Here is a 26,229-nt window from a genome sequence, read left to right on the forward strand (position 1 = left end):
AAATCCTGAATAGCCTCTCAGCCTCTCTTTGAAGCCTGTTTCCTCCTATGAAAAGTACAATGGTACCTACTTTACAAAGCTTTGTTAATGCATATAACAGTGGTTAGAAAAACAGTGCCTGGCAGAAGCATGAGTTAGCTGCTTTGGTTATAAGGTCAGGCCACACAGAGCAGAACATCAATGACTTTTCCAGTTCACATCTGTCTAGTGTCTCCCTACCTCACACTCTAGCCCAGGGGTAATCATTCACCACAAAGCCCTATCAGTAGTTCTAACACATCCAGACCCTCCGATGAATCCCTTCGCTACATGGAAGTGGGTCATAGCCCTTGGCAAGCTCCTAGACACTCAGCTCTGTAGCCCTGAGGCTTGGAAGGTTTCCTTATTGGAAAAGACCTAAGTGCACATTCTTCAGAGATGGAGGAGAACTGGCCCACTCTGATCCCTGCTTGTCCCCTTTGAGCCTTGCACAAAATGGAGCTTCTCATCCTGCTGGATCCTTTAAGTCCCTGGAAGACCTGTACCCTCCTCTCTACCCCCAGGTCCTCTAACAACTCCAGCTTTGGAAATCAGCAGGTAGGAGCCTGAGCTAGGGACAATGAACCAGGTGAACCCTTTCTCCACAAAACTTGAAGCCCAGGAAAACTCAGATCTCACCTCACCACCACCACCACCACAATCAGAGGGGCTTGAGATAGGATCAGCAAGAGGTCGCACACATGGAGGTAGACTTTGGTGTGTGCAACAGACAGACAGACAGACAGAGTGGTGTGCTGTGTTTTGCTCTCATTTATTTGCTATGTACTCAGAGCATAAGGAGCATGAGTCAGGGCTGGAGTTCATGTCCCCCTGATTCCAAGAGAGACGATTAGCAAGCAGAGCCCAAGGACAAACTATACCATCAAGGGTAACTGTTAGGGCTGGTAGAGACAGGAGAAAGGTCCACATGTTCTGTTCTGATTTCTAGAAAGTCCCCCCATCCTCAAACATGGGAGGGCGTCTCTACCCTCCCATCCTGTGGTCTCGGGTACAGCAATGTAAGGCATGTGAGATGTGAGATGACTTGGCGCTGGATAAAGATATCTCTGTTCTGCACAGCTATTTGGCCCTGGCTGTGACTATAGGCAAAATGGAGTGTGCATTGCTAGGCCAAGGGCTGTGGGTGGAATACGCGTGCCTCAGTAGGCATGGTTGGCGACGTAGAGGGACTGTGCTGCCGCTCCGCCATCTCCACTGCCTTCATATCTGCCCTGAGCTGCAAGCCCGTTCATCTGCAAAACGGAATGGGATTCGATGAGCAGACTGAGCCAGACCACGGATGTGGAATGCATGCTGCCCAGTTTGGGACCTCTGTGGTCCACAGAATCCCTCCCCAAGTCATCACCTCTAGCTCCCTACCTCTGCCCGCTTGATAAACTCCTCAGTAGCAGCCCCAGCATTATCCCTTTGTCCTCTCCAGGCATTGAGTGCAGATGCCTGCAGGGCACGCCCATAGGAGAAGGTGAGGGCCCAGGGCCGGGGAAGTGGGCAGCGGTTGATGGCATTGAGGTTGAGAGAAGCCTCCTCTTCACTCTGACCCCCAGACAGGAAAGTCACCCCTGGAGTAGAAGGAGAAGACAGACTGACTGATCATTCTCTGTCTTGCCCAGGGTAAAGGACCCCGGTGTCATGGAAAACCCTGAAGTCAGACCTGAAGGGATAGGAGCAGTTTAGTACCTGGGACAGCTGGGGGCACAGTACGACGCAAGGCAGTGACAGTTGCCATGGCAATCTCTTCTGGGCTATACTTGATGGGACAGGCATGGCCAGGGGTCACCATGTTGGGCTTGAGCAGAGTCCCTTCCAGGTATACATGATGGTCACTCAGGGCCTTGTATACAGCAGCCAGGACCTGGGGAGCAGAGGAGGTTTGTGCAGGGCTGGGACCACTGCCTAGCGCACTGTGCTCCCCACCCAGGGGTAGGTGGGTACAGGAAACCAAGGGCTCAGTATAGACTTAGTCTCTGAAGCCCTTTTGAGTATCAGTAAAGATCCTTAAGGGAGAGTGTGCCTGGATCTTAGCAGGGATGGGGTACAGGCACCCCTGCTAGGCCGTCCCTCCCGGCTATGTTTGGTCTTACCTTCTCTGTAACATACTGACAACGTTTGAGGTCATGGTCTCCGTCAGGCAGGATCTCAGGCTCCACAATAGGCACGATCCCATTCTGAAAGCAAGAGCAGGGTTAACTGGAAGAAGTAGCAGATAGGATGGGAGAAAGCCATGAAAGCACATCTCCACTGGCCCTGGGGCACTCATCCAACCACCCAACCCCCAGCACACACCTGCTGGCAGATACTGGCATAGCGAGCCAGCACATTGGCATTCTCCAATATGGCCAGTGCCGACGGCGTGCGATCGCTGATTTTCAGTACACAGCGCCATTTGGCAAAATCTGCACCGTCCTTCTTATACTGAGCACAGCGTTCCAAGAGCCCATCCAGCCCTGAAAACACAGTGCCAGCCTCACCACCCTGCCTCCATCTTGCCAGCATCAACGTGTCCCACCCCTGTACCCACCCAACAGGTACCTTGAGTGGTGGTTTCCCCATCAGTCCCAGCTAGAGGCACTACACCCTTGTCAACCTGCAAGGGAAACAAATAGAGGGCTGGCTTGTCACCCTCTTATATACACTGATTTCCACACCTAGCCCCCAGGCACCGCCAGGGACTGTGTACCTTGATGCCTACAAGAATGCCCTTATCCTGGATGGTGCGGACGAACGGGACACCATTGTCATCTTTCTGGTAGAGTGTCTCATGGAAGAAAATAACCCCCCCAATGCACTTTTTCACACGGTCATCAGCACTGAATAGGACCTGGCGGTACAGCCGGCGATTCTCCTCAGTGTTCTCCACCCCAATTTGGCTCAGCCTTTTGGCCATGCTGCCTAGAAGCAAGCAAAGGGGAGACAGACTGGTTCTTTGGCTAGAATTTCCTGGCAACCTCTCCTCAACCCTGACCACAGGCTCCCACTTACCTACGGACTCATCTGCAGCCAGAATGCCCTTGCCGGGGGCCACGATCCGTAGAGCAATATCCGACAACTCCTTCTTCTGCTCAGCAGAAAGAGCTGGGTATGAGTGGGGCATGATGACAGTTGTCTAGAATGGAGAGAAGACATAAGCTCTAGACTCCAAGGACCTTCTGCTTCCTCTCCTAACCAAACAGGCTTCCCAGCACGGGGCTGGGAGCAGGAGAGCAGCCTTTGGCCTGGAGCCTAGGCATCAAAGTGGTATCAATCTCTTTGACAGCGAACAGAGTCAGGGCCCCAGTTCCCACATCTCCTTTTGTTCCTGGTGGGCACCCTTCCCAGCTCCAGAAGAGATGCAGCATGGGGGATGGGAGGCAGCAGCCCTGAAGCCACAGGTCTTCCTGGAAACTGCTGCCAGGTTGAGAATGCCAGCTCTTCTTTCACTGAATCTGGCCCCTTCCTGAGGTAAACAGAAAACCTGTTGTTTCTGATTTTTGCTTTCCTGTTTCCCCTTTCTTTTCTTCAAAAGGGTCCCTAAGGGGGGGAAATCACTTTTCCCAAAGGTTTGTGAATGAGATGTTTAACCTACAGCATCCTTCCCCAAGTCTAATGGAAGGCAGGGAGCAGAGAGTAGCAGCGGTACAGGTACTGAAAACCTGACTGCCTTTGCTACTGCCTACTCCCCTACCTATGGTGGAGATTGACTCCCGGGGCTGCAAGTATGGTAGGAGAGAGGCTAGCAATATCAGCATACATGAGAGGACAGGAAAGGGACATCACCAGATCATCTCTAGTACCCAGCATTCCCTCATATGCAAGAGGCACAGGAAATAGGGAGGCTTGGCTCCCCACAACTCAGACTCCTAGTAGAGACCCCAGAGGCGAGGAATTAAGGCTGAGTGAGTGGATTATGGGAAAGAGGGAGAGATGCAGGAAAAGCAGGAAGGAGACATGGAAGAGATGAGACGGGTAATGGTGATACAAGCTAACCGGTTCTGATGCTCTTCCTGGGCCTATACCCTAGAGCAGAGGACAAGCCTAGAAGAACCAGAAATGGACTGAGATTAAAATGTCCTGGGTGGAATACACTGACCCCAATGAAAAAGTCCTGGAGGCAGAAGACTTGGAACTGGAAAGGAGAACTAGAAGGAAGACGAGAAGCACGTTTTTCCTGAGCCATGCATGGGGTTTCAAAACCACAGAAAGCAGAGGAACTAGGGTCCCAGGGAACAGGGCAAGGACAGCATGGGAAGACAAACGGGACGCGAACATCTCAAGCTTGCTTGGGGACCTTACCTATACTCAGCCAGTCAGCAGCGGGAGCCACAGCACAGCTCACTTTTCGTCTGATTAGCTCGGTCCAAGCTGGAGTAAATAAGGTGGCAGCAGTTGCCGCAGAGCTACGTGACTCTCTGGGGGCGTGACAGATACCTCCCATCCTGGTCCCGCCCTCTCCCCAGGACTGGTGTAGGGTAAGGCCACGCCTTCAGAGGTGGAGTAGTGAGGTGGAGTGATTCCTCTGCCAGGGTCTGGAAGATTGTTAGAGATGCCCTTCCCACATCATGGAACCCTGCCAACAGGACCCTAGAGGGAAGAGATGGACTTGTGTTTGTCTCTACCACAATCAGTCCTTTGCTGTGAAAGGCATTGTGTGGAATGTTGGGGATTAAGCCTGGTTTAGAGGAGAGACCTCTAAACATCAGCAGGTGGGGCAGAGGCCCACCTAACAGTGCCCCACTTCAAGACATGGAATAATGGAATTGAGTTTCTGTGCTCTGCCCCATATTTACCAGTGCCTACCCCCAAGGGGGATGGAGAAAGTAAGTGAATGGAGTCTTTTCTGTTCCCCTCAGGCAGTGGTCCAGGGAACAGGCAGTCCATTGCCCTTTTTTTTTTTTTTTTTTTTTTTTAGAAGAGAATCAAGCAAAGAAAAGCAGTCAGCCTTGGCTTTAGCTGCAGCAGGAAGTGGTGAAGGGTGCCTAGGCTGAAGTGCTGATCTGCCTCCCTGATTTCACCTGCCCACTCCTACCCCCAAAATAAGATTCAGTGGACTGGAAGGACTACATTAAATACACTTTATTTAAATAACATAAAACATGGTCGGCTCTATGCCAGTTGGTCTTACTATTGGGATAAGGATTGGGATAAGGAGTCCTGAAGGACACTGGAGTGGAGTGGAATTCATTTTTCAGGGTTTTTGCTGTGTTGTCCGTGTTAGGTTCCCAAACTCCTGGGATTCGGCAGTCCTCCAGCTGTGGCCTCTGGAGCAGCTGGAACTACAGGTGCACACCACTGCATTCCAATATTTTCAGTTTCTTAGCTCAGAAATTCTAGCAATCCTTGTAACTCCTTGCAACTCCTCATAGTCTCTGGGATAGACAGTAGAGTCTGGGAAGAGACAGAAAACAGTTCTGAATCACAAGCCTGAAGCCAAAGCTCCTGGCCTGTGATGCTGGAAAAGTGAAAATGAAGCCACTGTAAGAAGTCAGCTGAGAACTGGAGCCGTGCTCCTCGGTCCCTCTGGCGGCCAGGTCCCACTCCCTCCTTCACTTTTACCTCATAGACATGCTGAATTGTGTCATCGAGTTTCTTTAACTCTGTGTCAGAGCGCCGAAGATTCTCCTCCAGGATGTGCCTCTACAATGCAAACAGGCTTCATAAACCCTACACTTAAAGAACACAGCTAGAGAGAACAGAAATAAGATGTATGGCAGGGTGCTTGCTGTGGTGGAAGGAAACTGAACTTCTTACATGGCTCAGATACTTGTCCATCAGCTGTTCCTTCTCAGTTTTCATCTCCAGGAACATAACCCTCAGCTTGCTCACCTATAATATGTCCACATTAATAGGGGCATAGCGTGGGGTCCCCATTATTTGTACAGATCCTTTGTTAACTCTGTGTTACCTCCTGTGAGAGAAACACTTTTTCCTGGATCCAGTTAGTAGCCATCAGCTGACAGCTGGGATCTAGCTGGCCTTCCAGGGCTTCCTGGAGCACTTTAGTCTCTGTCTCTGCACGCCGAAGTGACTGTGTGAGCTGGGTCACCTCCTCCCTGAGGTTCTGGGAACAAGAGCAGAGGTAATCCAACAGCACTCAGGGGTAACGGAGATAACCCAACAGTGCTCAGAGGTTCTTTCTCTCCTTCCTCCATCAGGTGGGAAAAGCAGAGACCCGGCCATAGCATGAGGAGAAACGTACTATGAGCTGGCCGCTCTTGTCTATTTGCCCCAGGATCTTCTCGTTCTGCTTCTGTATCACTTCCAGGAGCTCCTTCTCATTCTGTGAAGAAAGGACAGAAGCACCGAGGAAAGGCTCACTTCTTTTCAGCCCTTGCCAGAAGACAGGACAGAATGCCCAAGCCATGCTCAGCCCTGGGGACTCTTTCATATCCGTCCACTTCTTATTCAGGACCAAGTCAAGCATGGCACATCTTGGTTTCAGAACTCTGCTTCAGTTCTGGGCTTTTCTCCTGGGTCTGCTTGGAGAAGACAGGTCAACCCAGCACTAGTTCTCAGATATGAAATGTCTGACCCCAAAAGGGCAAAACTAGAGCAGTAGTTGGAACCCCCCCCCACTACCTAGATTCCTAGAAAGGGGGTCCCAGTGGGCCAGCGGAACTGCCCCAGTTCCTCACTGCCCCACTTTAAGGTCCCTCCTTCACCTTGCGGAGCAAGCACAGGGCCTGGTTCAGCTTCTCCATCTCTGCTTCCTTTGCCTTCAGGGCTTCTTGATGCTCTTCTTCTTGGGCCTGTAGTCTCGAGTGTAGTTCACAGCTGGGGGAGGGGGGGAGAATCTGGCATCATTCTCATGCTCTGCCCTTGGCATGAGGGCTGCTCTCCTCACTCCCCATCATTAACACTGACACCGCTCACATTTCCCTCTGCAGGACCCCAGTGGCCTCCTCTTTAGACTCTTGCAGCAGGGAACACAGGCTCTTAAGCTCTTGTAACACAGTACTCATTTCTGCCAGGCTCTTCTCCAAGTCTGGGGTCTCTGAAAGACAAAGTTCTAGATGGAGACATAGCCCTTCTGCCAACAAGGACAGGGTACACAACCACTGTTCCCACAACTTTATGTTCCCCACCCACATGGTTTAACTATCCGGAACATTACAGATCCCAAGAGACAGAAATAAAATGAGCCCAAGTAGAATTGAGGTTTTTAGAGCAAAGCACTTCTGACTGCTTTTGTCTTTGCACATCACTACCTGACCTTTGAGAAATGAGGGATGGTCCCTGGAGCCCATCCTAACCTGTAGGCTGAAAGGAAGCCATTGAGGCTACTCGGGTGAAAGCACTCTTCACACTTCCAAGCAATGGCACAGGAGCTGGTTCTGGTACTAAAGCAAAAACAAATCAGGTTTATTTAGCCACATAGAAATTCATGGCCATCCTGAACCACATGAGACCCTACCTCTTTTTTTTTTTTTTTTTAAGATTCATTTATTCTATGTAAGTACACTGTAGCTGTCCTCAGACACCCCAGAAGAGGGCATCAGATCCCATGACAGATGGTTGTTAGTCACCATGTGTTTGCTGAGAATTGAACTCAGGATCTCTGGAAGAGCAGTCAGTGCTCTTAACCTCTGAGCCATCTCTCCAGCACCGAGACCCTACCTCTTAAATAAAAACAAAAACAAAAACCCAACACCATAGAAAGGGGTAAGACCAGCATGTCTGGCAGTGTGCGTCTGCACTGCTGAGAGCAAGAGCAGGTCACTTTCCACTCCCTGAGATGCCAAGGTTGTTAACCTTCATCTACTGCTGCTGTCGGGGTCTGTTCTGAGATGCTGCTGTCATTGGACAGAGGGTGTTCCTGGGCTGGAGCAGAGCCTGTGCTGGGCAGAATGATCTCTGATTCAGCCTGGGGACAAAGGAAAACAATATCAATCACTGTCCCGCTGTACTTTACAACTTTAGAATGATTTCCTGAGCTCTGAATTGTCCTTCCAGTGTGAGCATCCACGATCTACCTTACAGCAGTTCTCTCTCTAGCTTCCCATGAATGCCTTTCCCTGAACACTCTTATGTGTTTAAGTCTCACCCACTAAAACAACAGTAATTAAAAAAAAAAAAAAAGCCCTTAAATGTTTTAGTGCCTACTGTCCTTTCTCTTCTATTTAATGAGGAGGGAGGAAGGCAGGCAGGCCTATAATTCTACCTTACTATCTTGTCAGTAGTGCGCCACTGACATCCTTCCTTCCTTTCTTTCTTTCTTTTCTTTCTTTCTTTCTTTCTTTCTTTCTTTCTTTCTTTCTTTCTTTCTTTCTTTCTTTCTTTCTTTCTTTCTCTTAGCATTTATGTATGTGTATGTGTGCATATGAGGACAGAGGATGTCAGATGGCCTGAGGCTGGAGTTACAGACAGCTGTGGCTATGAGATGTGGGTGCTGGGAACTGAACTTGGGTCCTCTTCAAGGACAGTATGCGCTCTTAACCACTAAACCCTCTTTCCAGGCCTGGCATCCTTACTTTCAAACACAACAGGTACTTTCTAGCCCTTACTTTACTGTTTGACAATGATGGCCAGGCTTTGGGAAACCATTTCTTCTGGATCATGATCAAGGCCTCATAGACAGGCCTTGGAGAAGTTTCTCTTCTCAACTCACAAGTCTTTCCTTAACTCTTGGACCTCACATACATGTTTGGGGTTCAGTCCTTTTTTTTTCACTCTGTCTCCACCCTGAGAGCTTTGCTTTTGGAACTCTCTACACAAACATTCACTTCAGACCATCACTTCCACTTGAATGACTCTTCAATCCCTTTCAGTCAACTGGGCTTTTTCCCAGTCTCTGGGCCCAAAGAAAAGACTTATGAAAAAAAAAAATCACAGAATGTTCCAAATTAAAAGTTAGTGTGTATAAAGCTAAGTTTTGTTGTGAATAGCTGTAGGGCTAATTATATTTGAGGTTAATTCCGGTCTCCTTCGAGGGGCTGTGAACAAGGAATGAGTCAGCACTCAGGTGATTTCCTGTAAACCTGCTTGCCACCTTAATTTGTAAAATAAAGGAGAGCTGATGATTGGGCAGATAAAAGGGAAGGTGGAACAGAAGGTGGAGAGAAAGAAGGAGAAAATAGAGGGAGAGAGGACACAGAGGAGGAGGCAGAAGAAGAAAAGCGGAGCAGAAGCACATGGCCTGGAGAAACTGCAAGTTCGAAGAGGTCTCATAGATGTGGAAGATGGTAGTGTAGTGGTAGATCTGCCCAATCTAGAGGCACAGCCTGTGTTCATATTAATTGTGTTGTGTTTTCATTGCCTGGGGCATATCTGGGATGGAGAGATTTACCTTAACAAAGTTTACCATTTTCTCTGTTGCACTCTCTCAAAAAGATCTGTTCCCAGGTCAGTATTTACTGTTCTAGATCATAGCAGACAGCAAATTACAGCTTGCCAGTGGCTTTTGCAATGTCTCAGGAAGACTCCGTCCCTTCAGTACTGCCAGTGGCTGCTCTGAGGTACATGGCAGAGCTGAGTAGTTGAGACAAAGCCACATGGCCTGCCCACAAAGCTGAGACATTTATGATATGCCCATTATGAATGTGCCACTCTCTCAAAGTTTGCCAGGCCCAGTCCTAGATGCTAGTGTCCCTTTCCAACAGTCTTGCCATAAGTCACTAAGCTCAGCTACTTTTATGTCCTGTTCTTTTATGTGTATGTGTGTACATACTTAGTGTACACACACTCGTGGGTACACATACCTACAGCTCAATCTTTTTGTTGTTATTATTTGAGACAAGGTTTCTTCATGCAGCCCTTTCCTGCCCTGGAACTCACTCTGTACATCAGGCTGGCCTTGAACTCAGAGATCCACCTGCCTCTGCCTCCTGAGTACTAGGATTAAAGGTGTAAGCCACCACCTGGCTCCATGACAGGATCTTAATTGTTCTTCTACCCTATTCTTTGAGGCAAGGTAAGAATTCACAAATATAGCTAGCTAGTCTTGCTAGCCAGCACATAGTAGGTTCTGGGGAGTCAAACTCCCATCCTCTTGTTTGCATGACAAACATTTTACCCACTGAGCCATCTCTCCAACCCCAAATCCTAAGTATTGGCTGGGCTCATTCCATCCATCCCCTCCTCTGTAACCCTCCTACTCCTAGCATTATTAGTTCAAATCTTCAAAACGTGGCTCACCCATTTCTCCAGACTCACCTCTACTCTACACACAAAGCCTCCTTTTAAGTTCCCATAGTAGTTGGTGGAGATAAGCCACAGTGACAACTTTACAACTGTCTTCCCTGCAGCTTACTGCAGGGCTTTGAGCATTATCTGTGCTCAGCCCCCAGTTGAAGAAGAGGATCTTGGTTGTACCTTGATCTGTTGAATAAGCTAATTAATTCTAAATGCTGAATAATATCAACCACTTATTGTCATTATGTATGGTGGAGAAGCCAAAAAAAGCTAGGCTAACTTTCTTTCTTTAAATACCAATACCCAAAGAGAAGTAATACAAGTGCCTAGGAAAAGCAAGTCCATGTGATCTCCTGAAAGGTGAGCTCTTCTTTTTATAGAAAAGAAGAAAGGATTTCGGATCAAAAACAGAAAAGATTAGATATAGAAACATCTGGAGGCCAGGTGTGGATGGAAATGAGACATGTTATACAAGGAGCAGGGCTAGAGCAAAAGGTGTGTAACTGGAAGGTGGAAGAAGGTCTAAATGACAGGTTAAAGAAGTTCCTGAAGGTAACTTAAAATCATCAATAGTAGGGCTGGCGAGACGGCTCAGTGGTTAAGAGCGCTGACTGCTCTTCCGGAGGTCCCAAGTTCAAATCCCAGCAACCACATGGTGGCTCACAACCATCCGTAAGGAAATCTGATGTCCTCTTCTGGAGTGTCTGAAGATAGCTACAGTGTACTTACATGTAATAAATAAATAAATCTTTAAAAAAAAAAACACATCAACAGTCACAGAATGAAGCAAGAGCGGGGTTTTGAAGAAGTCAGCTGGAGAGGCCGGAAAGGTAGCTCAGCTTTCTGCTCTCCCAGAGGATCCTACATCACTCAGTTCCTAGCACCTACATGAACATTTCACAAGGGTAACTGCAGTTCCACGGGACCCAATGCCCTCTTCTGGCCTCCATAGGCACCTGCACACATGTAGCATATGCTCACTTAGACTCATACACATAAGCATAAATAGATAACAAAATCTTAAAAAAGAAAAGTCTATTCTATATAAGAAAAGATGCGGGCTGGAAAGATGGCTCAAAGGTGAAGAGCACTGACTGCTTTTCAGAGGTCCTGAGTTCAATTCCCAGCAACCACATGGTGGCTCACAACCATCTGTAATGGGATCCGATGCATTCTTCTGGTGTGTCTGAAGACAGTTACTGTGTACTCATATAAATAAAAATATACAACTGGGGAACTGGGGATTAGAAATAAGGCTAAGTGGTAGAGTGCTTGCCTGATATGTTTGAGGTTGAGTTCAATTCTCAGTACTAAATTGAAAATGAAAAAAAAAAAAAAAAAAAAAAAAAACCGATAATGATATGAGAAGGAAAGCCAGTGTCCTACCTTGTTCTCCTTGAGTTTTGCCTGTAAGAAGAGGGTGAGAGTCTGTAGCTGCTCAGCCAGTAGCCACAGCTCTTGAGAATGCTGGTGTGTCTTCTCTAGGGCTTGTTTCTCATGCTTTGCTTCAGTGCTGGCCAGCTCAGCCCTGAAATGCAGGGTCCCAAAGGGGAGCACAGATCAGGCACTTACTCTGAGCACTTCTCCCCAGAGAGAGAGAGAGAGGGGGGGGGGGGGCTCGACACTCCATGGTTCTCTTCTGGAAGAGTTGGTGGAGGAAGCACTGTGGAGAGCAGAGAGCAGCACCCTTACCTCAGGCTGTCCACGGTGTCCCTGAGGGTCTCACACTGCAGGCTGCGCTCCCGCAGTAACTCTAGCGTGACTTTCAACTGACTCTCAATCTGGCCCAGCTCCCGGTGAGCAACTTGACTTTCTTCATCTATAAACTGGAAAGATGGGGGAAGGAAGGAAAGAGAGGGAGGGATGAAGGAAAGAAGAAAGGAGGGAGGGAGGGGGAGGAAGAAGAAGGAAGGAGAGAGAGAGGAAGGAAGGGAAGGGAACTTTAAAGCCTAGGGGAGAGGCAGAGTTCTCCAGTTCAGTCCCAACCTTCACCTCAACCCCAACAGGCTAACGTCAGTCCTGAGGTCGGCCCCACCCCCAGCCCTGCTCCAAGCTGAGCTGCTTTTACCTCCACAGTCTCCCTCAGGTCCTGGACCTCCTTAGCCAACACAGCCTGCTGCTGTAGCAGTTCTGCTTGTATGTGTTTCAGTTCCATTTCTTCCTTTTGCCATCTGCCAAAGGCCATCGATTAGATCCCATTCAGACCTTTATGCTGGGTCTCTCTGGCCACAGTAACCTGCTGGAACTCACTGAGTAGCCTGCTCCTTGTTGCTCTGGGTAAGTTGGCACAGCAATTCATCCTTCACGGCCAGGTCCTGGACACAACGGGAATGCTGACTCCGTAGTTCCTTTAGTTGACTATCTGTGCTAGTCAGAATCTGCAGCTGAGCCGAGAGATCTAGATCAAAAGTATCCTAATGACATCATGGGGGCCACTAAGCCAGGACCCCTAAACACACACAATTTTGTCCCAAATCAAGTGTTTCATAGCACCTCCTTACTCCCCTGCCACACAGCAAGCAGATCAACGGTTTATGCACCTGCACACATGTGCACACACCTGCAGTAAGGCGACTATTTTCCAACTTCAGTTGTTCGATTTGGCCTTTACAGTCCTCTAAATGGGCAGAGACTTGTTCCACTTCCTTCACAACCTAGAAAAGACAGTTCCCTCCCTGTAGTTCCTCCAGAGTCAAGAACCCTGGGACTCACTGCGGCTTTTCCTGTGGACAACAGAGCAAACTTCCAGAGCAGCAATACTGCAGAAAATGAAGTTGCTCCCAGGAACAAGCAGAGACCAGACAAATTACTGAAATAAAGATACTGCGAACAAAGGAAACAACTGGGCTCTGCAATCTTACAGCTAAGCAAGCAGACCTAAGCAGCCCCCACTCCAAGTTACCTGCTTCTTTTCTTCAATTGCAGCATCACGTTCCTGAAGGGCCTGCCGGCTCTTGGCTGTGAGTTTCTTGGTGAGTTCTCGAGACCGACTCAGCAAAGCTGCCCATATCCCATACTACCAAAGTAATTGGATCAGTAGAGCATACTCAAGGACAGGAAATTGCCTCTAAGGGAGTGGTAGTGATGGCCCCAAACACTCACATTCAATTGGACTGATGTCCAGTCCTGCTGCAAGGCAGAACTCAGACTCACTGTCTGCTGAGCCAGCTCCTTTTGCTCTGTGTGAAGCCCTATCTGGAAGGGAGAGATTATGGAGGCAGCTAGTGGGAGTGTGCCCATCTTTTCAGAGTCATCATGGGCCCCAAGAACAAAAATGCCCTTAACCTAGCAGTTAAGCTGGGAGTGCTGGCACATACCTTTAATTCCAATGCTCAAGAGGCAAAGATAGGCAGGTTTCTATGGGTTCAATGCCAGCCTGAGCTACATAGCAACTTGTCAGAAAAGGAAAACACATTTACCAGTTGGGTCTGTGCCTCCTGTAGAAGGCCTCTGAATTCCTGCATAGATGTGAGACCCTGTTCCAGTTGGCTGATGCGCTGGCTGGCATGTGCACGGAAAGCCTCCAGTACTGCCTCTGCCTGTTTATGGAAAAGTTTGCAAGGTCATGGTGTGTAACAGAAGAAATGGCACAGAAGGCCAGAACCACTGAGATCTCAGTAGCCCTTCATTCCCCAAGGCACCTCAAGTCCTTCCTCTAGAATCTGAAAGTGGAGTCCTCCTACATCCACAGACAGTTGCTGGCCACCTTACCGCAGCCTTGCCTTTAAGGGCCATTTCCTCGCTGTGCCTTGCCTCCTCACATTCTGTTTTGAGGCTCTGCAGCTTTGCCTTCAATTTCTTCAGTACACGAGAACAGAAGGAAACCAGGGTTTTTGACCGCTGAGACTACAAGAGAAGAATGAGATGCTATGGCTTGTGCCTTCCTCCTGACCCACAGTCACACTTCATGATGCTTACCTCCTGACTCACTGTCACTCTGCCTTCTTGCACGTGTGTCAGGGACAGGTGAAGCAAGGTCATCAGGTCTCTAGAGACTAGACCCCATGATTGCTGTAGAGGGAAAGGCAGCAAGGATAGACCAAATACTCAGTAAAGGAAATGAAGGGAAGTTACTGACCAATGAGACGTTGCTAATAACAACCCAGGATCCTCCAATTCTTATCTTCACATGGGCCCCCAACAGCAGATTAAATTCAAGCAATACCTACCATGACATTCCTGGCTTGCAGTAGAGCCTGCCTAATCTCCTTGCTGTCCTGAAGATGTTTAGGTGTCTTAGTGACCTAGCCAAAAAAAAAAAAATTACTTTTTAGATGGATAACATACATTAGCAGCCTCTAATGCACCTTCATACCAATGAGCTACAAGAACTGTTCATATGAGATAGAAAAGTTAGCTCACAACCAAGCAAGAAATAAAACCTAGAGGAGGCTGGGTACTTAATAAAATGCTTGCCTTACAAACCTGAGGACCCACACTTGGCTACTCGGAACCCACATACACAGCTGGGTTCAGGGCTAGAGAGATGGCTCAGTGGTTGGCAGCACTGGCTGCCTTCTACAAGACTCAAAGTCAGTCCCTTGGAATGGGTCTGGCACCTAGCACTGAAGTCAGGTGGCTCACAACCATCTATAACTCCAGGTCCAGGTGATCAAATGCTCTCTGCTGGCCTCTACAGCTACCTGTATACATATGGTGAACTGTACACACACTCGAGCACACACACACATACACATAAAATAAATTTGGAGGGAGGAGGGGTTGAGACAGGGTTTCTTGGGTGTAGCCCTGGCTGTCCTGGAACTTGCTTTGTAAACCAGGCTGGCCTCGAACTCAGAGATCTACCTGCCTCTGCCTCCCAAGTGCTGGGATTAAAGGCAAAAAAAAAAAAAAAGTTGGCTGCAGCCAGGCATGGTGACAAGACACTCCTTTAATCCTCTTGTGGCTCCTCGGGCACCAGGCCCACAAGTGGTAGGCTCATAGACATAAATACAGGCAAAACCCCATACACATTAATTAAGTAAATGAATGAATGAATAAATAAATACATAAATCATTGCACCATTACAAGCTCACGCACACCATGTCAGCTTTTTAACCCATCTCCTGGGAATCAAACTTAGGCCTTCAAGCCTGCTCGCCATGCACTTTACCTACGGATTCTAACTTCCACCTACTCCCCTACCCCTACCCCCACCTCCATCTTTTCTCCTTGCAGTGCTGGACTATGAATTTAGGGCCTCATCCATACTAGACCCTTAACCACTGAGCTATCTCCAACCCCTATTTTCTAACTTTAGCACTTTAACCACCGACTTCATTATGGCAGATGAAAATCTTAAGTTAAAAAGGAGTTAGACCTGGCAGCATACACTGGAATCCCAGCCCTAGGGAGGCTGAGGCAGCATGGTCATGAGTTTGGTGCCACTTGGGTTACAAAGCAACTCTGTGTTCCAAGGAGTAGTTTTCTTTCCTTTCCTTTTCTTTTCCTTTTCTTCTCGTTTCCCTTCTTTTCCCTTCTTTTCTCTTCTTTTCTCTTCTTTTCTTTCCAAGACAGGGTTTCCCCGTGTAGCCTAAGTTGTCCTGGAACTGTCTCTGTACCCCAGGCTGGCCCCTGCCTCCCACAGGGAGCCTTCACTGCTGCTGAGGTTAGTGCAGGGGCCATAGTGCTGAGTCACTGAGCAGTGGCACTCAGACCTCAGGAGGCGGTCACCTCATCCTCAGGGTCCCTGACAGTGTGTGCAAAGGCACAGAGTACCACACAAGTCCTGGATAGAGCACACACACTGCTCAGAGCCCGGCAGTCAGGCAGATGATGAGATTAATGTGAAGAGGCAGCCAAGCATCAAGGACATGCATGGGAATGGCAAATGGCTGAAGGAATGTCATTTCCTTTTCTGGTTCTGCTTCAGTGGCCTCCCAAAGGACCTGGCAGCTTCAGAGAAAAAGGGTAGAAGGCAGATCTGGGGACATGAAATTAGGCCAAGGACAAGAAAAAAAGATACAAGTTTCAAGAGAGAGAGAAACTGGTCAGCTAGAGAAACAAGGAGCCCATGGTTTCCAGATTCAAGGGGAAGGTAGTTACATTGGTAGTGTCTGCAAGTAGAGAGAGGGTGTGGGGCACTGTCCCTTCCCACAGTCACTACAGTTAGTACAGTGACATGCTGACTGTCCATCCTTTCCCCAACACCGGTCTCTTTCTTCCTACCTCTGTGATGCCACAGCATGAGGCCTCTACAACGGCGTTCTTTACTGCTATTTTACAACCACAAATAACAAAATAAAAGACAGGCCCTTACCTAGCTCAGGCTGCTGGCCCTTAGCTCATAGCTGAGGTAGACCCTGAACTCCTCATCTTCCTACTCTTCCCAAATACTGGGGTTACAGACCCTGCTAGAACACTGGTCCTAAAATTACTTTCCTCTCACGAGAGTTTGATTCCCAGCACTCACACCTGAATCTCACACCCAGCGGTGACTTTTGCTGTAGGGGATCTGACACCTCGAGCTTCCACAGGCACTTGTACATGAAAAATAAATCTTACGGGAAAAATACTACTAAAGTAAATAATTTCCTCCATATCTCTTATGTAGGTTTTCTCTTTTTTCCTGGCTAATTTTTATCTATACCTTTACATATGTGTCACTGTTCGCACATGTGCAGGTCAGAGAACAACTTGCAGTATTTCTCTGCTCCCACCATGTGTATTCTAAGGATCAAATTCGGGTTATCCGGCTTGGTTGTGAGCATCTTTAGCAGCAGCCTTTTTCTGACTTTTTTTTTTTAAAGGTTTATTTTTATTATTTTTATTTATGTGTATGTGTGTGGGTAGGTGCCTCCAGAGGCCACAGGTATAAGATCTCCATGGAACTAGACTGATAGGTGGTTCCCCAATGTGGATGTGGGGAACTGAACTTACTCATAACCTTTAAGCCACCGGTCTAGCCCCCTTCTCTCTTTTGAGATAGGGTATCGCCCTGAAGTCCAGGCTGGCCTTTAGCTCATGAAACAGATCAGGCTGGTCTCAAACTTGTGTCAAATCTGGCTCTGCCTCTTGAATGCTTGGACTGCTAATCACCATGACAGGCTAATACAACATCTTTTTAAACTTCTTAATTTGTTGTTGTTTTTGAGACAGGGGTCCCTTGTTTAGTCCTAGATATCTGTCAGAAGCCATGTAGGAAAGGCTATAGCAAGCAAGCGAGGTTGGTGGAGATGGCCCACCATTCTGCATGGCTGGGGTGGGTGCGCTCTAAGAGGCATGGACCCCAGAAATGAGACTTCACCCCAGAAATGCTTCTTGCTGCTGATACGCCTTTCCTGCCACCATTACATGACCTAATGATTCCTGGGCATCAGTCAACTCTATTGTACAAATATCCTGCAGATCAATATAAAAAACTGCAAATAGGGGCTGGTGAGATGGCTCAGTGGGTAAGAGCACCCGACTGCTCTTCCGAAGGTCCAGAGTTCAAATCCCAGCAACCACATGGTGGCTCACAACCATCCGCAACGAGATCTGGCGCCCTCTTCTGGAGTGTCTGAAGACAGCTACAGTGTACTTGCATATAATAATAAATAAATAAATCTTTAAAAAAAAAAACTGCAAATAGAGTTCTGGGTCACAAGCACTTAAATTGCACTAGGAAGAAAAAATAGGCTTGAAACAAATTAATGATCAAAGAAAAACATTCGAGCAGGGCTTGGTGTCGCACGCCTTTAATCCCAGCACTCAGGAGGCAGAGGCAGGCGGATTTCTGAGTTCGAGGCCAGCCTGGTCTACAAAGTGAGTGCCAGGACAGCCAGGGCTACACAGAGAAACCCTGTCTCGAAAAACCAAAAATAAATAAATAAATAAATAAATAAAATAAACCTCTTGTCTAAGAAGCTATAAAAAGGGGCTGGAGAGATGGCTCAGAGGTTAAGAGCACTGACTGCTCTTCCAAAGGTCCTGAGTTCAAATCCCAGCAACCACATGGTAGCTCACAATCATCTGTAATGACATCTGACACCCTCTCCTGGTGTGTCTGAAGACAACTACAGCGTACTTACATATAAAAGTAAATAAATCTTTTTTTTTTTCTTAAAAAAAAAGAAGTTATAAAAAGGTGGGCGGGGGGGCCGGAGGAGGTGGGGACTGGAGCAGTTGAGAACACTGACTGCTCTTCCAGAGGTCCTGAGTTCAATTCCCAGCAACCACATGGTGGCTCACAACCACCTGTAATGGGGTCCAATACCCTCTTCTGGTGTGTCTTAAGACAGCTACAGTGGGGGGCTGGAGAGATGGCTCAGTGGGTAAGAGCACCCGACTGCTCTTCCGAAGGTCCAGAGTTCAAATCCCAGCAACCACATGGTGGCTCACAACCATCCGTAACGAGATCTGACTCCCTCTTCTGGAGTGTCTGAAGACAGCTACAGTGTACTTACATATAATAATAAATAAATAAATCTTTAAAAAAAAAAAAAGACAGCTACAGTGTACTCACATACATAAAATAAATAAATAAATAAATAAATCTTTAAAACAAAAAGGCTGAGAGAAAAAAAATAAAGTGTGGCTGTTGGGGCTCTGCTCCATCCACCAAATGTATACATATGATATATGTCTGTCTGCATGTGTGAACTATATGTCTGTCTATATGGATGCATTTGCACTTGTGAAATTGATGAAATAAGTGAATGGGCCTGGCCAAGTGTATGTGTATACATGCCTTTCTCTCTATCCTTTTCTTTCTTTTTTTTTTTTTTTTTAAAGATTTATTTATTTATTATTATATGCAAGTACACTGTAGCTGTCTTCAGACACTCCAGAAGAGGGCGCCAGATCTCGTTGCGGATGGTTGTGAGCCACCATGTGGTTGCTGGGATTTGAACTCTGGACCTTCAGAAGAGCAGTTGGGTGCTCTTACCCACTGAGCCATCTCTCCAGCCCTCCTTTTCTTTCTTGACAGCCTCTTTTTTTGTTGTTGTTTATTTATTTTACTTATGATTGCTCTGCTGCATGTACATCTATCTGCACACCAGAATAGGGCATCAGATCCCTTATAGATGGTCGTGTGCCACCATGGGGTGCTGGGAATTAAACTCAGGACCTCCGGAAAAGCAGCCAGTTCATAACCGCTGAGATACCTCTCTAGCCCTCTCTCCAGCCTCTTAAGGGTTAAAAGATAAAAGAGTTCAGTTTCTGGTGTGTACTGGGGTGGGGTGGAGGGGACAGGAGTCAAGTCAGGGAGGTAGTTATGTTTCCTGTTCTAACTCCCTGCTGCTCTCAGCAGGGAGTTAACTCCCATAAGCCATCAACTCTGGTCCCAGGAAAGTGAGAGAGCCAAACTGCCAGGAGCTACTAGCTGTTGGCCCTCACTAACACCACACTTGGCTGCCTTCCTCAGTTTACCGATCAATGTCTGGATTTTGAGACATATTCTCACTCTGTACACCAAGCTGTCCTCAAGTCTGCCAGCCTTTGCCTCCCAAGTGCTGGGATCAAAGGTGTGTACCACCATGCCTGGCTTTTGTTTTTTTGTTGTTTTTGTTTTGGTGGTTGTAGTTGTTGTTGAATTCGTGTACAAGGCAATGGGTTTCATTATGCCATTTAAAAATCTTGTTTATTTTAGATTTGCTTTCTGTGTATGAGTATTGCATGTGTATCCATGCCATGCATGCCTGGTGCTTAGAGCAGTGGTGTTCTTAGGTGCTGAGCACTCTCTGCAGCTCCCAGCTCTGCTTGGCCTTCACTGTCCCTCAGACCTCCTCTCACTCCCTGTCCCCTGCTCCTTCCCTCTCCCTAAGCTCCCTCCCCCTTTCATGGCACATGTAGACCAGTATCTTGTTGTTTCTCTCCCCTTATTCATTTTCCCTTTTCATGGTCCCCTGACTAGTTTAATGACCTACACACACACACACACACACCATTAAAATCTAGGGTCTGCAAAGAAGAGAAAGCATGCATTATTTGTCCTTGTGAGTATGGCTTATTTCAGGATAATCATTTCCGGTCTCATGCATTTTTCTTGCAATAGTATTCTAATTTTGATCCTAATTCTAATTCTAATCCTAAACATATCCAGTGAAAATTTATTGGGATTCTTCTATAAAGGAACATATAAAATTTCTCTCCTGAATGCAGAGATCACTGTAATTCCCATAATATAACATGATCCACCAAAAATTCATGACTATTTTCCATTCTAACAACACTAAATCCTTTTTTTAACTAACAGGAATAACTAGGGCATGTCACCCAAGACCAGAAACTCATTTTGGGGACATCTGCCAAAAATTTTAGTGAACTTTCATCAGAAATGTTTAATGGCTGGTAAGATGATCAAGCAATTCTGTCAACTCTAGTCCTATTCCCAGAACTGACAATGAAGAGAACCAACTCCCAAAAGATGGCCTCTGGCCTCCAGGTGCCGTGTGTGCATTTTCTCTCACTCTCTCTCTCTCATACTTACATACTTACACACACACACACCTAGCACATGCACACACAAAAGCCCAAAGCCAAGCTTCTTTAGTCGGACATGATAAACCAAGCTTGTATGTATCCCAGCATCTAGACCGGATCATCACGAGTTTGAGGCCAGTCTGCGAGACAACAAAAGAACAAGTTTGTTGGTCTTAGTCGCACATGGTTTCATTCCCAGGACTTAGGAAGCAGAGGAAGGTAGATCTCTGTGAGTTCTGGGCCAGCCACCAGGGCTACATAATAGATCCTGTCTCAAAAAACTAAAAAGGCAAAACAAAAAGTTTATTGATTCATCTGGACATAATGGCTCATAGCTAGAATCCTAACCCTAACCCTTTGAGAAACAGAGGCCAGCGAACAGAGGACGACTAAAAGTTCAAAACTGGCCAGATTTACAAAGACACCTCGGGCTAAGAGTGACCCTGTCTCAAACAAAACAAAATAAACAGAAGTTTAATGATACTGATATGATGCCTTAGTTAATTACTTCAGTCATTTCCTTTCTCAGTACATGGCAAAGATTTTCTTTATCCTTGACTGGCTTGTAAAATTTGGAATGGGACCAGGTGGAGGTGGTACACGCCTTGCAGAGGCAGGTGGATCTCTATGAGTCTAAGGCCAGCCTAGTCTACAGAGTGAGTTCTAGGACAGCCAAGGCTACACAGAAAAACCCTGTCTTGAAAAACCAAAAGTAAATTATGGGAACAGGAAGTATAAATATTCTCTTCCTTAGTCAAGAGGGGCTGGGAACTGACAAAGGAAAAGTAGGAAAAGAAAATAATTAGTAAATAAAATATCTGCAAGACAATGACTTAGAAAATGATTCTTTTAAAACTTCCCTGCCTTGGGCTAAAGATACTGCTCTGGATTTGTCTAGCACACAAAGGCTCTGGGTTCAATTCTGAGCTCCAGAGAAATGAAAACCTCTGCTTACTTGCCTTGAACAGTCTGGATGTACTCAGTCCAGGAAATGCCAAATGGTTTAAGATATGTCCAGAGCTTCAGCTTTTACTCTTTTTCCTGAAACAATCTCTCTGTGTAGCCCTGGCTGTCCTGAAACTTACTCTGTACATCAGGCTGGCCTGAGAAATCCACCTGCCTCTATCTCCTGAGTGCTGGAATTAAAAATGTGCACAGCCATTGCCCAGCAATCTTTAGCTTTTTTAAAACAAAAACAAAAAACAGACAGGCTAGTCTCAAACTCTATAGTCCCGATTACCCTTGAATTTGAGGTCATCCTACTTCAGTTCCATCCTTGGATGACATATACCACCATACCTGGCTCAAGTTCTCAGCTTCTACAAATATTCTATGACTGAGCCTGTGATTAAGGCATCCTATTTCCCCTCTGGTAGCTTCTCAGCTTAGTTTCTGAGTTAGAGGGTCCACTGGGATCCTCCAAGTTCTATGAAGCAGCTTCTTACCCCACAAGGAGAGCTGTCAGTCTGTGTACTACTGTCTCGAACTTCCCGGTGAGGGACAGTCAGCTGGCTCTTCCAGGCTTGTAGCTGATGGGAAAGAACTTCCAGCAAGACAAGAGAGTTCAACAGGTTCTCTTCCAAGTCATGTCGGGACAAGGTAGCCAGATCTGGAGGACGGCAGCTACCACTGGAAAAGAAGAAAAGATAACAGGAAGGGGAAGAGATTCCAGTGGCAGGTGCAGAATATTGGAGCCCCAGAGGCACAGGCTTAGAGGTCACTTACCCCAAGAGGAGGCGCTCTGTCTCTGAAGTACTGTCCTTGGTGCCCACCTCCAGTGGTGCTGGAGGAGTAAAGGAAGTGCCCACAGAACACGTGGCGAGGGGTGTGTTGCCAACGGCAGCATCCTGAAGCACAGAAGAAAAGGATAAGCTCTGGCGGAGGTTTTGTAGCATGACCGATGTATTCACACCTTTTTCTAGCCAGGCCAATGGGGACATCCAAGTCTCTGACTCAAGGCCAGGAATCCTACTGGAGTCTTCTATTGTTGCGCCTGGGGCTTCCTGGGGTCCCATTTCCACTAGACTTGATGTCAGGCATAAGGGTGAGACAGCTTCTGCATTTGCAGCAGGTGCTTGCTCTCCCAATTCGGCCTCCTCAGGGAATGTGGGGAAGCTCGTTTCCATTTCCTGTAGAACTCTGTTCTCTACGGTTTCCTCCCCTGGATCGACATGATCGACAGAGAAATCCTGGGTCAGGACAGCTGAAGGAGAAAGACGAGCCATAGAGAAATTCAGGACATTTTCAGAAGGAACTAAGTCCACAGGTGCAGCTTCAGTGTCACTGTGTCCTAACGGAGGGTCCTGAAATGTAGGTTGCTCGGGCCTAATAGCAACTATTTCTGTTAGGCTGTCTTCCACACAAGGTGCCACCTCCTTTCCCACCAGATCTTCTAGCCCCAAAGATTCATTTAGAGAGCTTTTAGTTCTCTCTGCTGTGGTATCTAAGTGAGCCTGGAGCATCAGGTCTTGCTGCTGCCCTAATGAAAAGGGCAGAAGAACCATGGACTCCACTATACTATCATCTCTTGGGTCCACGATAAAGTCATCCACTGTTTCTATCGCTTCCTCCAAAGTATCGGAAAGAGAGTTGCCTTCAGGGGTTGGATCGGATCGGGGCTGGCAAGCTTCTATGTGCGTTGAAGGGTGGCTGAACTGTTCTGAAAGGAAGTTGTTCTCAGTATTGATAAAATCCACTGGAGATGAGTTGGTGCATCTTTCCTGCCAAAAGAAACAAAATAGTTGACTAAGGCAGTCCAATTCAGCCCTCAACATATAACTGGGAGTACACAGTAATATCCAAACGCAGAAAAGTCAGAGTCCTTAGTATCTCTTCTGAGGTAAGAAGTTAGCTAATCCTTGCTGGTTACTACACAGAACTTCTAGTAGGAAAAGAAAGATAGGAAACCACTTTGAATCCTTATGCATCCCGTACATATAGGGGATGCAGCCCATAGTATAAACAAACTAAGCAAATCTATTTATGCCAATGGGAGACTTTATCTTGAATATGACCCTGCCATGTCCTTTTCTAATTCCAACCAATATCTTTTTTTTTTTTTTTTTTTTTTTTTTGGTTTTTCGAGACAGGGTTTCTCTGTATAGCTCTGGCTGTCCTGGAACTCACTTTGTAGACCAGGCTGGCCTCGAACTCAGAAATCCACCTGCCTCTGCCTCCCAAGTGCTGGGATTAAAGGCGTGCGCCACCACGGCCCGGCTCCAACCAATATCTTAAGAGATATGGTAGGGGCTGAAGAGATGGCTCAGCGGTTAAGAGCATTGACTGCTCTTCCAGAGGTCCTGAGTTCAAATCCCAGCAACCACATGATGGCTCACAACCATCTGTAATGAGACCCGATGCCCTCTTCTGGTGTGACTGAAAACAGCTACAGTGTATTCGTATAGAAAAATAAATAAATAACTCTTAGGAGAGACTGAACAGAGGATGGGAAATGTTTCAAGTGCTCGCAGAATCTAGAGTTACACCAGCATAACTCAGAGATCACTCCAGGAATGCCAGCTGGTGGTGGCACATACCTTTAATCCTAGCACTCAAGAGGCAGAGGCAGGTGGATCTCTGAGTGGCCAGCCTGGTCTACAGAGTGAGTTCTGGGACAGCCAAGTCTACACTGAGAAACTCTGTCTCAAAAAAACCAAAGCCAACCAAACAAACAAAAATCTTGAGTTACTAAAGACAGAATAAAGTTAATGCAATAGGATTGCGGGTATAGTTTAGTAGTAGTGTAGTGTCCATCTAGCAAGCACAAAGACCCAGGTTTAATACCCAGCACCATAAAATAACAAAATCATGGTCAAAGAAGAAAATAGCAAACTTTCATATTTTGAAAGAATGGTAGGCTTCATGGTTCTACCTACAGGAAGAGGAAATGATAGCAATTTCTTCAGGACAATTTCCCAAGTAAGTTCTACAAAATGTCTTTAAAGAACCCAGTGGGTCAAACTCCTCTCTTGACAAGTTTTACAAAAGCAGTTTGTACTATTTCTCTTAAGTCCTTTGACAAGTAATTAAAAAAAAAATCTAAAACATTAAAAAAAAATAAATCTAAAAGTAGAAAAGAAGCTGAGTGGTGGTAGTGGTGGCTGGCACCGTTAATCTCCGAACTGGAGAGGCAGAGGCAGACGGATCTCTGAGTTTCAGGCCAGCCTGATCTACAGAAAGTGTTTCAGGACAGCCAGGGATACACAGAGAAACTCTGTCTCAAAAAAACAAAACAAAAAAACAAACAAAAAACAAAACAAGGGGCTGGAGAGATGGCTTAGCGGTTAAGAACACTGACTGCTCTTCCAAATGTACTGAGTTCAAATCCCAGCAACCACATGATGGCTCACAACCGTCCATAACGAGATCTGACTCTCTCTTCTCGAGTGTCTGAAGACAGCTACAGTGTATTTACATATAATGAATAAATAAATCTTTAAAAAAAAACAACAATAATAGTAACAATAACAATAGAAAACCTTCTAACTAAAAGGTACAGCTCAATATAGGAAATTCTGCAAGGTAATAGTTTAAAGTATTGGATACAGGAAAATTCTAACTACCCCAGAGGATAGATGGACATGGTCTCAACTCTTGGAGATAGATCTCTCCATAAATGTGCCAGTATTTCTCAGGAATTTGGTAAAGGTCAAAAACAAGAAAAGAGGTAAAGAAAAAAAAAATCGAACCCAGCTAAATAGAGGTGTGGGCTCTCAGTGGATTCGTTTTAACCACCCCAGGGCACCTCTCTGTTGGCCTGAATAGCTGTAAATGGATGTCACGGAAGTGGGAGACTTCATTATCGTTATTAATTATGTTCCAGCTTTGGCCCTCTGTTCCTCTGAGCATCTGAGCCTGGGCAAACAGCCCAGCTGTGAAGCTAAAAATCTCACCTTCAGCTCCAGCCTGCACAGGTATGGGGTCAGCGAAGAGATCTTAGACGGACCTTTCCCTGAATCGTCGAGGGCCTCGGGCTGTAGTTTAAGCTCTCGGAGAGGAGTACTCATAGCTGGCTTCCCCTGAGAGAGAAAGCGAGTGTGAGGAAAGCTGGGCTCGGCCTCCGGGAGTGTTTTCCCACAACCGCTAGGCCGGGGCGGACAATGCCTCCCGCTGCCCCTCTTGGTCCGGAGCTGGACTTCACCGGCCTCGGCCCCGCCCGGGTAGCGCCCTGTCTGCCGGAATTCTCTCCTCACCTTTTGGGGCGAAGGCGACAAACCGAGATTCAGTGTTTTCACCCTCCACATCTTCAACTCGATCCCTTAACCAGACCAAGTCGAAATGGCCACTTTCACCCGCCGCCTCTATTTGAACCCAATATGCGCTTCGGGATTGGCTGCGGGGCCGCGGTACGTATGGTGGGCGGGACCTGCGCGCGCCACGCCCCCACGGGCCGCGGGGCGCTCAGCCTAACGCCTCCCCTGGAGCATCCATCTGGCAGGCTGGTGTGTCTGTGGGAAGCTGGAGAGTCGAGGAGTCCTGTTTCAGTGGCTCCGTTCCCTCGGTTACCGAGTGAGCCGCACTTCCCTCAGGGTTGGGCTGTCCAGGCATAGGTGCCAGTTTCATAACGGCCAGAGGGAGTTCCTAAGTGCCCAATTTCGGCCTTCAGGTAACCGCCTCTTCAGAATTTCTGGGCCTTTCTTGTGTCTAACTTTGGAGCCTACTGTAACAAGATCACTAGA

General features: G+C 47.1%; 2 protein-coding genes across 2 annotated transcripts; both read right to left on the reverse strand.

The window, feature by feature from the left end:
- Window positions 1-774: 774 nt before the first annotated feature.
- Aldoc (aldolase, fructose-bisphosphate C) lies at window positions 775-4,446 on the reverse strand. The gene is made up of 9 exons (XM_021176440.3): window positions 4,309-4,446; window positions 3,019-3,142; window positions 2,717-2,928; window positions 2,569-2,623; window positions 2,323-2,483; window positions 2,121-2,204; window positions 1,717-1,891; window positions 1,399-1,598; window positions 775-1,271 (listed from the first exon to the last, which is right to left on the reverse strand). Exons 2-9 carry the CDS (start codon window positions 3,128-3,130, stop codon window positions 1,179-1,181), a joined length of 1,092 nt encoding a protein of 363 aa, XP_021032099.1. The 5' UTR covers window positions 3,131-3,142; window positions 4,309-4,446; the 3' UTR covers window positions 775-1,178.
- A 664-nt stretch (window positions 4,447-5,110) lies between these two features.
- Window positions 5,111-25,834, reverse strand: Spag5 (sperm associated antigen 5). The gene is made up of 24 exons (XM_021178222.2): window positions 25,744-25,834; window positions 25,444-25,569; window positions 22,277-23,271; window positions 21,997-22,180; window positions 14,313-14,387; window positions 14,062-14,154; window positions 13,855-13,989; window positions 13,563-13,682; window positions 13,246-13,338; window positions 13,046-13,159; window positions 12,704-12,797; window positions 12,394-12,541; window positions 12,212-12,314; window positions 11,836-11,969; window positions 11,530-11,671; window positions 7,765-7,876; window positions 7,266-7,352; window positions 6,886-7,006; window positions 6,675-6,786; window positions 6,212-6,292; window positions 5,918-6,073; window positions 5,764-5,838; window positions 5,569-5,649; window positions 5,111-5,400 (listed from the first exon to the last, which is right to left on the reverse strand). The coding sequence occupies exons 1-24, from the start codon at window positions 25,792-25,794 to the stop codon at window positions 5,329-5,331; spliced, it is 3,504 nt and encodes a 1,167-aa protein (XP_021033881.1). The 5' UTR covers window positions 25,795-25,834; the 3' UTR covers window positions 5,111-5,328.
- Window positions 25,835-26,229: the final 395 nt, after the last annotated feature.

Source organism: Mus caroli, unplaced genomic scaffold, assembly GCF_978045245.1.
Source record: "Mus caroli unplaced genomic scaffold, Mus_caroli_1 scaffold_13, whole genome shotgun sequence".
In the NCBI taxonomy this organism is placed as follows: Eukaryota; Metazoa; Chordata; class Mammalia; order Rodentia; family Muridae; genus Mus; species Mus caroli.

What these genes read in the sequence shown, in the direction of transcription:
- Aldoc (XM_021176440.3), bottom strand. Translation starts at nt 3,130, where the DNA reads ATGCCCCACTCATACCCAGCTCTTTCTGCTGAGCAGAAGAAGGAGTTG. An exon ending in GCATTCTTGTAGGCATCAAG is followed by an intron (nt 2,624 to 2,716) that starts GTACACAGTCCC and finishes TTTCCCTTGCAG; the next exon opens with GTTGACAAGGGTGTAGTGCC. An exon ending in TGTGCCCCCAGCTGTCCCAG is followed by an intron (nt 1,599 to 1,716) that starts GTACTAAACTGC and finishes CTTCTACTCCAG; the next exon opens with GGGTGACTTTCCTGTCTGGG.
- Spag5 (XM_021178222.2), bottom strand. Translation starts at nt 25,794, where the DNA reads ATGTGGAGGGTGAAAACACTGAATCTCGGTTTGTCGCCTTCGCCCCAA. An exon ending in TGTGCAGGCTGGAGCTGAAG is followed by an intron (nt 23,272 to 25,443) that starts GTGAGATTTTTA and finishes TTCTTTTGGCAG; the next exon opens with GAAAGATGCACCAACTCATC. An exon ending in GACACCGTGGACAGCCTGAG is followed by an intron (nt 11,672 to 11,835) that starts GTAAGGGTGCTG and finishes CCTGCATTTCAG; the next exon opens with GGCTGAGCTGGCCAGCACTG.